This window comes from Orcinus orca, chromosome 1 (assembly GCF_937001465.1).
Source record: "Orcinus orca chromosome 1, mOrcOrc1.1, whole genome shotgun sequence".
NCBI lineage: Eukaryota > Metazoa > Chordata > Mammalia > Artiodactyla > Delphinidae > Orcinus > Orcinus orca.
The window spans coordinates 31029280-31043604 of record NC_064559.1 but is presented as its reverse complement, the minus strand read 5'-3'; the positions used below and the strand labels follow the sequence as shown (position 1 = coordinate 31043604).

Sequence of the window (14325 nt, the reverse complement as noted above, 5' to 3'; positions counted from 1 at the left end):
TTAAAAAAAAAAAGAGAAAAGAAAATCAGAGGAAGCATCAACTCCAGAAGCAAGATCATAAACTTAGTTTTACATATGCTGAGTTTGAAACAATAGCAAAAATACCCAAGTGGATATAGCCAAAAAGCAGCTGGGAATACAGGACTCTGGAAAGAGGTCAAGAGTAGATGTACCAATTTGGGATTTTGGAGACATCTAAAAATATCATCCTCATTTAATAATTGAAAACACTTTCCTTCCTTCATAGCTGCATTAACCAGTAGTGAGCCAGCCTTAAACTTAGCAGCTGCCTCAGCGTGACACATGAGCTCCGCTGTAATCTACAGAACACGGTGCTGGCACTCACTTAAATTCTCTCGTATCACAGGAGCTAAATGGAAGCTACTCGTAGAGCAAATTTAAAGGGAAATTATTGGATTTGAAGACAATTATTATAAAATGTATACATAATAGATTTTTTTCCCCTATAACAATAAAAAGTGACTAATGCGGTGACTTGGTACCTAAACATCTGCTGTGCAAAGAAAAGTGACTGCTCATCATCAGGGTTGCAAACTTCACCGCACCTATACATCCGCTTACATTTATTTACAGCTTTTACATCCATTCTCACACACGATCTTTATTACAACTTGGTGGAACTGTCAAATCAGACAATACACAGAAAAATATCAGGAATGTATAATACTTAAAAAGGGCCTTTATGTGCGGGCACTGTCACAAACATGCATTCTGTCGTTCAATACTAACAACCCTCTTGTCCCTATTTTACAGATAAGGAACTCAAGAAAGGTTACCTTGCCCAAGGACACATAGCTGATAAGTGCAGAGTCTTAGCTCTAAACCTTGTAGCTAAACAGATTCAAAAATAACAATGGTTTGCCAAGATCAACAGGCTGGAAGGTGGAAAACATACAGCTTAGGGGCTATTTTCATTTTATTATGACGAACCCACAAATCTAAGTGAAGAAAATGTAAGTTTCAAAAAGATCTCAATGCAAGGAAAAGGGAAGGAATCCAGCAAGTCAAAGAATGTTTCAAGAATATGACAAAAACAGATTATTCCACCCCAAAAGAATGCAAAACTGCATATTGAGTATTATAAAGTAGGTCACTTTTAAGAACAAGTCTTCAAGAACTAAATATGCTTAAAAGAAGACTTCGAAAATGTCTATCATTTTGCCAACAGTACAAGACTATCATTTTTTAGAAAACAGTTTGGACTTGTATCACATTTTTAAAACAAATGACCTGAAACCACATATTAGAAAATAAACAGGCAAAATCAAAGATAAGAGGTTTCACCCTGCCCCTCACCTCCAGAGTACAAGAAGGTAAGAAATTAATACTTCAAGAAAAGGAAACTCCCAGAATTGCAAAGGATAAGAGACAAGTTTTTCTTGTGCACCAGGACTTAAGCAAGAACCTACCTTACTCATGTTATTATAAATCCTGACTGGAGCTAAGCTTTGAAATTAACAATCACCTGAAATGCTTGGGCACAGGCAGAGGGCACAGAAACAGTCTTGCCCAAGGCACTTTTCTATAAAGCTGAGTTAGTACTAGTTGCATCCATGCACCAGCAAATGACACAGATTTCCTTAAAACAGTAAATGGTCAGGGTGTAAGGGGAATGCAATTCAGAAATATCAGCATTCAACCATGGGAACACTGCCTTATTTTCCAAATCTAAAAATTATGTCTAAGGCAATTACTAAGACAGAATTTGTGAGTTTCAAAAACTCCAAGTAAAAATAAGCCCTACACCTGGAACTCTAAATTAACCAAAAGACACAAAAATGGTCAGTTAACATTTTCTTAAAAAATCATAGTACCGGTAATCAAAGAAAGTTACAATGAGACTTTGCCTATCAAAATGGCAAGTAATTTTTAAACCCACAGTTGACAAGGATGTATTAAAATGAGTACCTCACAGAAATCCAAAAAAGAGGGGAGGGCTTCCCTGGTGGCGCAGTGGTTGAGCATCTGCCTGCCAATGCAGGGGATACGGGTTCGAGCCCTGGTCTGGGAGGATCCCACATGCCGCGGAGCAACTAGGCCCGTGAGCCACAATTACTGAGCCTGCGCGTCTGGAGCCTGTGCTCCGCAACAAGAGAGGCCGCGACAGTGAGAGGCCCGCGCACCGCGATGAAGAGTGGCCCCCGCTTGCCACAACTACAGAAAGCCCTCGCACAGAATCGAAGACCCAACCCAGCCATAAATAAATAAATAAATAAAGCAAAACTGTCAACAAAAATAAACACTAATATAAAAAAAAAAAAGAGGGGTATATATATACTATAGCTGATTCACTTTGCTGTAGAGTAGAAACTAACACAACGTTGTAAAGCAACTATACTCCAATAAAGATTAATTTAAAAAAAAAAGAGTACCTCCTACATGACCAGAGGGCAAGGACCATAATTATTCCCCATAATACAAACCGTAGCATATTAGTGCCTGATCATGGCGAGCATGAAATAAATATTTGATGAATGAAAATGTTATTATTTTTTTTTAATTTTAGTCATCAGTCTTGTCCTAAAGGGACTCCCAGATTTCAAATTTCCCCTCAACTCCCAGATTCTGTACTAGTAATCCTAATTTACTCCATGTACCTGCTTTGAAAAACCTGACAGTTTTCCCCTAGGCCACTCTTTACTTCTGCAATAGTATCCCTCTCAAAACCAAACCTTTTCCAGTTAACCTACATTCACTACCAGCAGGAGGCAGCATGACAGAGTGGGGAAAACGGGCTTTGGATTTAAGAGCTGTGTCTTCCCTGACCCGGGACCGTGAGTGCAGGAACTGCCTGTCCTGAGTTCGGGCTCCCCAGCCTGCACAGGTGTGCAGCCATGGTCGCTCCTGACTTCAAGTTCCTCCACCTCTGGGCCCACCACACCGCAGACGCTACAGGGTGCCACGTCTGTCCCTCGGGGCCTGGGCACCAGCTACTCCCTGGCCCCTCACCCTCCTCCCGCGGTCGGCCCTTCCCATCGGGAGCTCAGTCAGTGGTCATCTCCCAGATACACCTTCCCTGACCCCACGCAGTCATCCTGTTTCAATGACTACTATCCCATAATATTTAGGTTAGCCTATTTCTACCCCCTCCCACTACAATGCAGCCTCGAGGAGAGCGGGATACTTTGAGACGCAGGGACCTCTCCTGAGCTCCAGGTCCTCACAACCCTTCACAAACCCCAAACCACAGCCTGGTTTCTCAGAAACATGGAAAGGGCGGGGGGGGGGGGGGGGTCCGAGCAAGCTCTGTGGGGCTGGACTGAGATGGGAAGTGTCAGTGTGGACACATGGTGGTTGGCATGTATCTGTGACAGAGAGAGTCACATCTGCACGTGCGTGTTTCCTAGCTCTGTCTGCTAAATCCCAGCGGCAATAAGCCTCGCACCTATATCTCCGTTTCTAATACACCTCCCATTAAAACGAACCAGGACTCCTCCAGAAATGGCTGTTTCCGCCCGGGCTGGAGCAGGAAAACTGCAAGATCAGCTAAGAACGTGTGTGTGTGTGCGCGTGTGCAAAAGCTAACAAATGATGGGACCATGTCAAAAGTTCACAGGATTCAGAAGGAGATCCCACTGACCAAACCTGAGACAATCTGAACATCAAAATAAATAATGACAATAAAAGCTTAGAACCCACGGAATAAAACAAGAATGTCCACCCTGATGGAAACAAATAAATGAATAAGTATGTGAAAGAAAAAGAAGGGAAAACTCTTCTTTGTAGTGGAATACCAACTAAAAATGGGATAAAATAAATGGGATAACAACTGATTCAAGCAAGAATCATTTTGGATGCTAAATTGGTGGGTTTGATGAACAGGGTATTTCAAATTATCTCCCCACAAATTGCTTCTTAATTAAAGATGGAAAATAATAACTTTATAGCGGAGAGAAGTGGCAGATACCACCTGAAGCGAGTGATCAAAGTCTGCACCACCAACTGAACGTACATCGCGTGCCACGACACAACCCACACTGAAAACACAGCACCTCTTCTGTGGTCGTCCCGCCAGGTTTGTATAACTTGAATCCATCAAGAAGACACGTTAGATCCAAATGAGGGATGTTCTATAAAATAACTGGCCTACTGTTTTCATAAGATAAAAATACATTTTAATAAAGGGAGCAAATCAACACTGCAGGCTCGGACATTTCGGGGGTACTGAGAACCTGGATTTCCTACTTCCTGACCCCCCCTCCCCAGCATCTCGGTGCATGAGGGAGGATGTCAAGCGGTCTGATCCTGGGAGCAACAGAGGGTAAGGAGACTGCGCTCTGTCTAGATACTTCTCCTCTGCGGCTGCCTGGCTGCCCAGCGGTTCATCTCTGGTGCCTCCCGGGCATCCCTGCCCAAGCCTCCTGAGGGACGCAGGGATGCGGCCAGGCAGGGGCAACGAAGCACACCTGCTGCTGGAGAGACAGGTGATGGAGGTGGCAGGGATGAGGGGGTGCGAGGGCGGGTCAGCTGGAGGCGAGCAGGGAGGGAAGGAGGGAGAGTAGAGAGTAGGTGGTCAAAGGACAAGAAGGAAGAAAGCCAAAGAAGACGGGGTGGCACTAGGGGACAGGAGCGGGGCGGGGGTCGGGAAACGTCTCCGGTTACTGGGTCTCCATCACTTCTTGTCTGGGGCAGGGGTCTGTGTACTGTTCCTTCAGACTGTCTAGGTTTTCTTGTTGGGACACTGCCCGCAGCCACACCAGAATCTCATCGTCGTCCCAGTCATGGAGCCCAGGGGCGGAATGAGGGCCCAGCGTTCCAGAGAGGGCAGAGGACCACGAGGCAGGAGGTGGCCCAGGTGGAGCCTGCAGGGAACTGCCTGCTTGTGCCAGGGGCACCGGGCTGCCACCCAGCTCAGCAGGCAGCTGGGGCGCTGAGGCTTCACCATGTCCGTATCATGGAAGACAGAGACAGACTGAGACGCCGTTCCAGGTTAAGGAGCCGACGGAGACAAGTCTACTAAATGTGATGCCCGATCCTGGACTGCATCTCGGAATGGGGGAAAAAAGCAGCAACACAGGACATAAAGACGATGGCAAATCTGAATAGGGGATGTGCATTAGATAATACGGGGTCCAAGTTAAATTTCCTTATTCTTATAATTTTACTGAGATTACCTGAGGCTTATCGTTCATCTCTCATCAGGAGACAGCCTGAAGTATTTAGGGGTAGAGGGTACAATGTCTCTAATTCTTTCCCAGACAGCTCAGAAAACATTACGTGTGTGTGTGTGTGTGTGTGTGTGTGTGTGTGTGTGTATACAGACACACACGGATTTGTGTGGGGGAAGGGGAAGGGAGAAAATGGGACAAAAGGTTAACAACTGGTAACCCTGGGGAAAGGGTATGCAGGAATTCCTTGTACTATTCTTATGCATTTGAAATTACGCTGAAGAGAGTCATGAAACCTCAAAGTGCCCCAAATCAATCTTCTCCCCAAGCGTAATCATTCCCGGTGTTCCCTGCGTCACAGAAGTACAGCGGCATCTAGGCGTCGTCCCTCAAGCCCCAGACCAAATCCATCACCAAACCCAGCCCAACCCTCCCCTTCTCGCAATCTCAACTCCCACCTCCTGGTCCTGGCTCTCGGAACTTTGCATCTGCACTACTGCATTACTCCTCAACTTGTCTTTGCAATGCTCACACCTGTCCCCACTCCAAACCATTCTCTACTGTAGCTAGAATCTGCTTACTTCCCGTGGGCAAACTTGAGCAGGTCACACACCCTGTCAGACCTCAGGGTTTTCGATGACCTCTGCTTCTTTAAGGACTCAAAGCCTTCCTCTGACCTACAGGAAGGACATGGCCCTGCCCCTGGCGGCCCATTCAGTTCCTGGAACCACGCACGCTCCCTCCCCCCGCAAAGCCTTTGCACATTCTCGTCACCACTGTTCACATGCTCTTCCTCCCTGTTCTTTCCTCCCTTCCAGATTCTCGGGGGCCAGTGATCCATTCAGTTTGGTCCAATAAAGGGAAAGAACAGAACAGTTATCCTGCCTTTCCTGTACCTCAGAAAATGCACTTTTACTTCCGAGGCTATCCAATTCTGTTATAAAAGATGCTTAAGTTTGTAAAATATATGTGAAACCTTTTAAGATATTTGAAGTATAGATAAGTACTAGTAAGCAAAAAGTTGTTAATCACGGACAGAACTCAAAGAATTTACCAAATAGAGGTTAAGTGGTTAGCAGCATATGTATGTTAAACATAGTAAGGAATGGAAAAACCAGAAGATACCTAATATTCATGAGGTCCCAACGTGCTAACTATTCATGATACACAAGATACACCAGGCAATAAATATTCATGATATATTAAATATACATGAGGCTAAACAAACAATAGGCAATGAACACTAAATATACATGAACACTTAAAATTCATGAGTGCTTAACTGGGCCACCCATCAGTGACACACATTCTGGCCTGCGTGTGCTCTGCCCAAGGCGCACAGGACCCAAGCCTATTCATCAGGCTTCCCGACAAGCCACAGCTGCGGCAGGCATGCATGTCCTCTGCGTCTCTGATGGAGCAAGTGTGCGGCCTTGTGTCACTGTGGGCCTCCTTGTTCAAACCTCAGCGCTGGTTGTTGCAACCGTACCATCTGTGGGCAAGGCTGATGGAGCACAAAGAACGAGGTGTGGTGTGCTGCAGGATTCGGGGAGGGTGTGTTAATTCACCCCACCTTTCTTTGCCCTCACTTCTCACTGTAAACCGATTGAACAATCCCTGTGATTGAAGCTCTCTGAGTTTGTCTGTGAATATTCCTGCTCTGTGACCTCCAGGGTGGCTGCCCGGCAGTTCGCTGTGGAAACTTCTCCCCCAGGGCACGCAGACATTTAATACAGGGAAGAGAATTCCCACTAACAAACAAAGAAGCCGTGACACAAAGAGAAATAACGAGACATTAAGTGCCTCCTGGTGGAAGTACACAAACCTATGGAGTATGCAAAAAAAAAAAAAAAAATCAAACTTGAATCTGTACAATTCTCTATATTTAGCTGTCAATGTATAAGAAATACAGGAGACAAAAAGAAACCTGTTAAACAATCTCATGGCGATCCAGGCCGTGGGAAACGACAGGACAAATACTATGGTTTCTCCAGTAAGTAAACTGTAAGGAAAACAAAATTAGATGGAGGGGGAGCCGATATATTTAAAAAACTTAGACATACCAAATTGCAAAGGCTGGCCCCTATTTAGATACTGACTGGAACAAATGAACTGTAAAACAGAAAAGTGAAAACAGAAAGATGACTGGTGACGTGGAGCGGTGTGATGCTGGCAGCACCACGGCAAAGTTTAAAAAGGGAGCGCCTGGGGACTTCCCCGGCGGTCCAGTGGTTAAGACTTCACCTTCCGAGGCACGGGGTGCGGTTCGATTCCTGGCTGGGGAGCTAGGATCCCACATGCCTCCGGGCCAAAACAAAAACCAAAACATCAAACTGAAGCAACACCGTAACAAACTCAATAAAGACCTTAAAAATGGTCCACATCAAAAAATCTTAAACAATAAATAAATTAAAAAAAATAAAAAGGGAGCCCCTGGTTGCCGGAGACACTAGTATGTTTACAGATGCAATGACACGATGTCGGGGACTTGCTTTAAATAGCCGGTGGCTGGGTCGGGGGTGAGCCGCGGCCGCGGAGGTCAGACGCGGGGTACAGGGAGCTCGCTGTCATCGTAGCTGTTTGGGACGTGCCATCGTCACATGGCTTTGTCTGCTTGAAGAGGAAGGAGGAGGCGGGAGAAGGGCAGAGAAGTTTCTCTGAGGAGCCCTGGGTGCCGTGGGAAAGGACGTGAGAGAGGGCGGGGCGCGGGAGGAGGGCTTCCCCCCCCTCACACCGCTGCCGTCCGCCGACCCAGGTGCGCTTTCCATGCCGCAGCGAACACGCCCCGGCCGCCCCGCCCGCTTCGCTCCCCCGCTTCCGCTCCACACCTTCTGCCGAGCTGCGAAATCCCGAGGTGCCTCCGGCCGCGCCTTCACCCCCCAGGCTGGGCCTCCTGTCCCGCTTCCTCGCTTCCCCTCTGGTCACTCTCTGCGGCTCTCCTGTCTTGGGGGCCTCCCCACACTCTCCCACGGGGTGACTGGCACCTACCCACCCTGTGTGTCTCCATCACCACCTCGCCTCTCATCCCCGAGATCTTCTGAGCCCCACCTGAGCGGGACACTTCAAGGGCCCAACGCGCACCCCACCGTCTCGGCGCTGCTCTGTCCCGCCCTCTTTCCTTCGCACACACAACCTGGCCCTCTCCCACTGTTCTGTTCCCCCGTAAGGAAAATCAGTCTTCACACGCCCCACAATATCATCTTTCCTTCGCCGTGTCCAACCAACCACCAGGTCTTACCTTTGACGCGCATCCACTTCCTTCCGTATCCATCCACCTTCAAGCCGCTGCCACCTCTCACCTGGACGGTAACAACTTACTAACTGTTCCCCCTTCACAACCCTCCGTCTCCCTCCAATGCATTTCCTGCTCTGTATCCAAGAGATCTTTTTCCTTGTTGTGGACAAATACACGTAACATTAAAATCACCATTTCAACCATTTGTAAGTGCACTCCCAGAGATCTTTTGAGAAACAGTCTTCCAACGACATTACCAAGTTTAAAACACAAACTGAGTGGCTCAGGGTCCAGGAGGGAAGGAGATTTTCCACTAGACCTAGCCCTTTACACCTCTGGACTTTTGAATCGGTGCCTGTCTCACCTCTTCAAAAACTATTAAGTGTCAAAAGTAAAATTTCAAGAACTTATAATCAAGACCTCTAAAGTCTGTGTTAAAAAAAAAATGGAGGTAGCTAAAAAAGAAGAAAGGTTATTTCTGCTGTTTCAAAATCTGTTACAATACAAAATTCTACAAAACGCGTAAATTAGAGAAAAATTTACAAGCCAGCACCCTCGTCATATGAATGTCATAAAACAAAAAGAATGGAAAACAAGAAGACAGTTGAAAGAGAATCTTGAAAGTAGCAGTAAAATGCCAGCAGACAAAAATGAAACCATCTACTTTGAAACGTTCCTTTGCTGAGGACAAATGTCTTTTAAAGTATTTCAAACATTTCAAATATTTTTTATTCCAAGAGCGTAAAGTACTTAAAATTTCCTTGTAACTCCCATTTAGAGACAAAATGGTTTGAAGGAGAGGGCTGGGAGTGGGAGCGGGGGTAGATTCAAAATAACTTTTCAAGATCATACACACATGTTCCCAGGAACCTATATTTGTTAAATATGGAGTAAGGAGACGAACACTTTTTCAGTGAACTGAAATTCTATTTCTTTATCTCAAAAAACCATTTTCAGGTGCTTCATAAACACGACTAGGCCTAACACTCAGGGTGTGACCGTGACGGTTACAGAGGGACTTCGGTTTTCTCTCTAGTGCTGGAGTCCCAGCCTCTGTTTTATTTTTCCCAGTTCATAGTTGAAAAAGTTTATTTTTTTTTAATTTTTGAATTTTATTTTATTTATTTTTGTATACAGCAGGTTCTTATTAGTCATCGGTTTTATACACATCAGTGTCTACATGTCAATCCCAATCGCCCAATTGATCCCACCACCACCACCCCCGCCCCCACTGCGGCTTTTCCCCCTTGGTGTCCATACGTTTGCTCTCCACATCTGTGTCTCAACTTCTGCCCTGCAAACCGGTTCATCTGTACCATTTTTCTAGATGTCACGTATATGCGTTAATATACGATATTTGTTTTTCGCTTTCTGACTGACTTCACTCTGTATGACAGTCTCTAGATCCATCCACGTCTCTACAAATGACCCAATTTCATTCCTGAAAAAAGTATTTTGAATAAAAAGAATTCTTTGAAATTATTAAAGAAATACAATCCCATTCCACAATGGGAAACAGAATATCCAAAAGTAGCCTAAGTGTGAGATGGATCAATTCATGTTTCAATGTATACACTTTTTCTTCTAAAGAAGGCAAAACAAATGTTTATTATCATGACTATTTGGCAAGCAGGGGAACTGAGACAAAGACTTTAGGAAAAAGGCCCCCCAAAAGGGAGCAGGTGGTAGAAGGAGAGCTGGAAAGACACTACAGTGTTGGGGTGTCGCCCTTTAACCCAGAATGTTACGTTGATGCAGAATCCGTGTTTAAAAAGAAAAGGAGAGACCCTGCAAGGCACAGGAAGGAAGTGCTAAATGTGATCAGTGAATACAATTATTATCTCAGCAGAAGCACCACGCTGTGACTACTAACAAATGTGTAATATTAATTTAAAGATCATTATTTGTAATTTACCAATAGAAAAGGTCCATGAACTAGTACCTAAAAAACTAGATCCACTGGGGTGGGGGGTGGGGACGACCCTGAAATGACAGACCAATGCTAAATATGTTTCCTATTTCTGTACTAACTAATCAAATACAAACAGGTTTGCTGAAGAAAAATTAAATATACTTTTAAATTCCACAAAAAACAAAAAATTTAAGACTTACTTTTGAACGGTTTTCACGCTTTCTTTGCGCCTTCACTTCCAGTATTATACTACAGAACTGTAATGAACTCTAGGCACAGAGGTATAATACAGAGGTCAAAATACAAACTTTAGTATCATAAAGGTTTTGACTCTAATTTTTGTTCCACCATCTACAAGCTGGATGATCAAGGGCAAGTTATTTAACCCCTCTAAACCCATTTCCTCTTTTATAAAAAGGGCAGACTGTCATATTTCCTAAATTCTTATTTTCCATTTGAATATCTGTGAAATCAGGACATGTTGTAACAAATTTGTACTTCAATGTCCAAAAAACCTTTTTAAATTGAAGGTGTATCTCACAGTCTTCATAGCAGTGATTCTTAAGCTGGCGTCGTATTGGCCCCAGGAGACACCGGCAATGTCTGGAGACATTGCTGGGTGTTACAACTGGGGAAGAGGTAGGAGTGGGGAATACCACTGTCACCTAGTGGGTAGAGGCCAGGATGCTGGTGAAATCCTACAATGCATAGGACGGCCCCCTCAACAAGGAAGGAGCCAGCCAGAAGTTCTGCAGTGGGAAACCCTACCTTAGAGTGGCAGACGAAGAAATAAAATAGTATCTACTTAATAGGGTTGTTCTCAGAATTAAAATAAGGCATATAAAATGTTCAAAACTGTACTTAACACAAAGTATGTGCTCAATAAATCATAGTAGCTTTTTCAAAAATCCAACGTGCTTAGGATAATTTATTTATCTACTAAACAAATACCAAATTCCCTAACGTGGTCCTTCAAACAATCCCAATTTACCTTTCAAGCTGCATCTCCCACTACTCATCACATAAACCTCCTCCACTCCTACTGGTCTATGTTGTTGCACTAATGGTACTCGGGTTCGGAGCTCTGTGCCGGCGCACAGACCACGTGCTCCACCTGCCACCCGTATTTGCCACTCAGGCATGGTTTAAATACCTGTAGCCTTTGACACTGTTAATAAGACCACCCGCCTGGAAACTTTCTCCTTCCAGGGCCTCAGTATCTTTACACTTTCTTAATTCTCTTCCTAACTCTCTGCTCTAATTCCACCTTCTTTTCCTCAGCCTCCTCCCAAAACTATTCTAAGTGTTCACCACCCTAGATTGTCTCAAATCTTTTCTATCGCTCTATGGTGTCATCTCCTTCTGATTTCAATCACACTTTATACGCAGAAGATTCCCAAATTGCTATTGTGTAGCCTCACCTGGTCAATCATACTCCCTACCCACATTTACAGCTACCTACCTTACTAGATTTCTCAGATAAGGTATCTGGCCAACACATCAAGCTTAAGGTTCCCCAGAACAAAGCCGACTTGCCATTTAACTTGCTGCTCGCCATCTCTGCCAACGGCACTGGACTCACCCTTCCCAGTCACCAGATCTCAAAAGCTCAAGTAACCTCATTCTCCTCGCCACCTCAGGGGGCCTCATCCTCCCCCTATGCACCCCGAATTCAGTCATTTAGAAACACTAGGGATTATACCTTTGCAATGTTTTTTCTATCTTTTGCCTCTTTTCCATTAATTTGACTTCTCCCCAAACAGCACATGGTAAAGTGGGAGGCCTGAAATCAGGTTCAGAACACAGCACCATAAGCTGGGTGGCTTTGCGTGAGTCCCTAACCCTCTGGGCCTCATTCCCTCATCAGTAACACTGGAGTGATGGACAGTTTCCACCTCTCAAGGCCGTCATGAGGATTAAAATGAGATGATACATGGAGAGTGACCGACACACAGTAAGTACTCAATAAATATTAGCAGCATTTCCGCGCGGCTGCTTCAAGCTCTCACCATCTCTTGCCCAGACTCCTACAAGAACTTCCCAAACAGGCCTCTCTGCAATCAGTCTCTCTTAACCAGAGTGCTGTCCGCTGACAGCACATCTTTCACACGTGCATGAGAGTCAGGTGTGAGACGGGATTTTGAGAAAACGTGTTGGGATATATAAAGAAATGAAATAAGGGGTATTTAAAACAGCAGATGATTTTATATTCTGCTATATGTTTTGTAGTTTGTATCAAACTACACTGTATGAAAGGGAGAATGATAGTTGATAAAGTTGAAATGATAAAGTGACACTAGGAATTGGGCCTTAAGCTCCATGTCACGAACTCCAAATGCTGGGAATTCCCTGGCAGTCCAGGGGTTAGGACTCAGTGCTCTCACTGCCATGGCCTGGGTTCAATCCCTGACTGGGGAACTGAGATCCTGCAAGCCTCACAGAGTTGCCTCCAAATGCAAGCATTTAGTAAGGAAGAAGGTCATAAAAGGGTTTGCACCCACCATTTTCCCCAAAGCACTTAGAGCAAACTCAGTAATATCACTGCTAGATGGGTTAAGCTGTTCAAACACAGTAGACACAGCACAGTTTAACTTCCCCCTCTTCCGCAATTTGCTTAAAGTATCTATTTGGTTTACAGATTAAAATTCACCTAAACAAACTTATTCTTCATTTGATCAAAACCGTACCTGCATTCTTCCACAAAATAAACTATGAAGATTTGAGCTATGTGGAATATTTTTAGTGTAAAGAAAAAGAATATGATTCCAAGCTCTGATAGAAGACTTCAAATTAAGTAAATACTCTATTTGCTTTCTAGGTACTACAATGCTAGCGCTTAATTTACTTTTTATAGTTCAGTAACTTCGTTCTGTGCCCAAAATTGATTTCTAGCTATCATTTTAAATGAATTTTCCAACATAGGGTTTAAAATTGACTTCTTTTTAATATGTCAAAAGTTAGAAACTTTCTCACAGAAAAAGACTAAATTGGTGACTGAGGACCGGACATGGCATCATTAAAGAAGCGATTTTAGTAAATCATAACTTAAATTTGGGCTAATGTTTTGAATGATTAGCTGAACACCACCAGCAATACCTCTGAAATATGTTGTCTACTATCATCTGCCATATAACAGTGTCTGCAGCAAATGCACAAAATTTACATCGAAAGAAATGAAACACGACATTTTTTCAACTCACTCCATGTAAATTTATACTTTCAAATACTGTTGATTAAAGAATAAACAAAATGCACAAAGATAACATTCTTAATAATATAATTTCTCGTTACTAAGTGACTCTTAAGGTCTTCTGAGCTTGATTTTCATTCCATTTTGAATATGACTTTCATCCACTCTAACTGTTGCCAAGACAACTGCAAGTACCAACAACGTTCATCTAAGCCATCTGAGAGTGTGTTAAGATCTGCCCATCCTTTAAAGAAAATAAATCAATAAGATTTCTGACGCGTGCTGTATGCCCATTCTGCACACTGGCAGATGAGAGGCTTACTCTGCAGAGCAGGGTAAACAGCGCAGACTTAAGAGTCAGAAAGACCTGCACTGGCCCGCAGGATCCACCGCTCGCCAGATGTTTAACCTTGAGCAAATTCATCTGAGCTTCTTCCCTCACCTGCAAAATGAGGACAACATCTTTCTAGAGGGATGCTGTGGGAATAAACGAAGCAATGTGTTTGAGGTATCGGGCATACAAGAGGCATGCCTGCCCTCACCAACGCCATACCCTTTAGGCAGACAATCCAATCAAAGCTCACGTCTGCCCGTACTAAAACTGTGACCGTGGGGAGGTTGTTTAACCTCTCTCTGCACTGCCGTCCTCTCTTTTTTAAATGGGGAGTACGCTACCTACATCACAGAGCTGCTGTAAGTCCCGAACATACAACATAATGCAAAGCATCTAGCGCAGTGCCCAGGCACAACACACATTCCACTGACACTCTGTTTCTTCCTCTTCTCTTCTTCGCCAAGTGTGTTCAACACTTGTTTCTCAAGTGGTCCAGGATCTAGTAAACTTGCCTGACAGGCATCC

General features: G+C 44.3%; 1 protein-coding gene across 3 annotated transcripts in view; it reads right to left on the bottom strand.

The window, feature by feature from the left end:
- Positions 1-14325, bottom strand: part of CAMSAP2 (calmodulin regulated spectrin associated protein family member 2) — a 98014-nt gene that overhangs the window by 81202 nt on the left and 2487 nt on the right. Inside the window, exon 1 of one of the 3 annotated variants that reach the window (XM_033415916.2) lies at positions 8368-9554. The exons of the other annotated variants lie outside the window; for them this stretch is intronic. Coding sequence (XP_033271807.1) covers positions 8368-8380 — 13 coding nt within the window. The 5' untranslated portion in view covers positions 8381-9554. Of the gene's footprint in view, positions 1-8367; positions 9555-14325 lie in introns of those variants that run through there. 3 annotated transcript variants of the gene reach the window in all.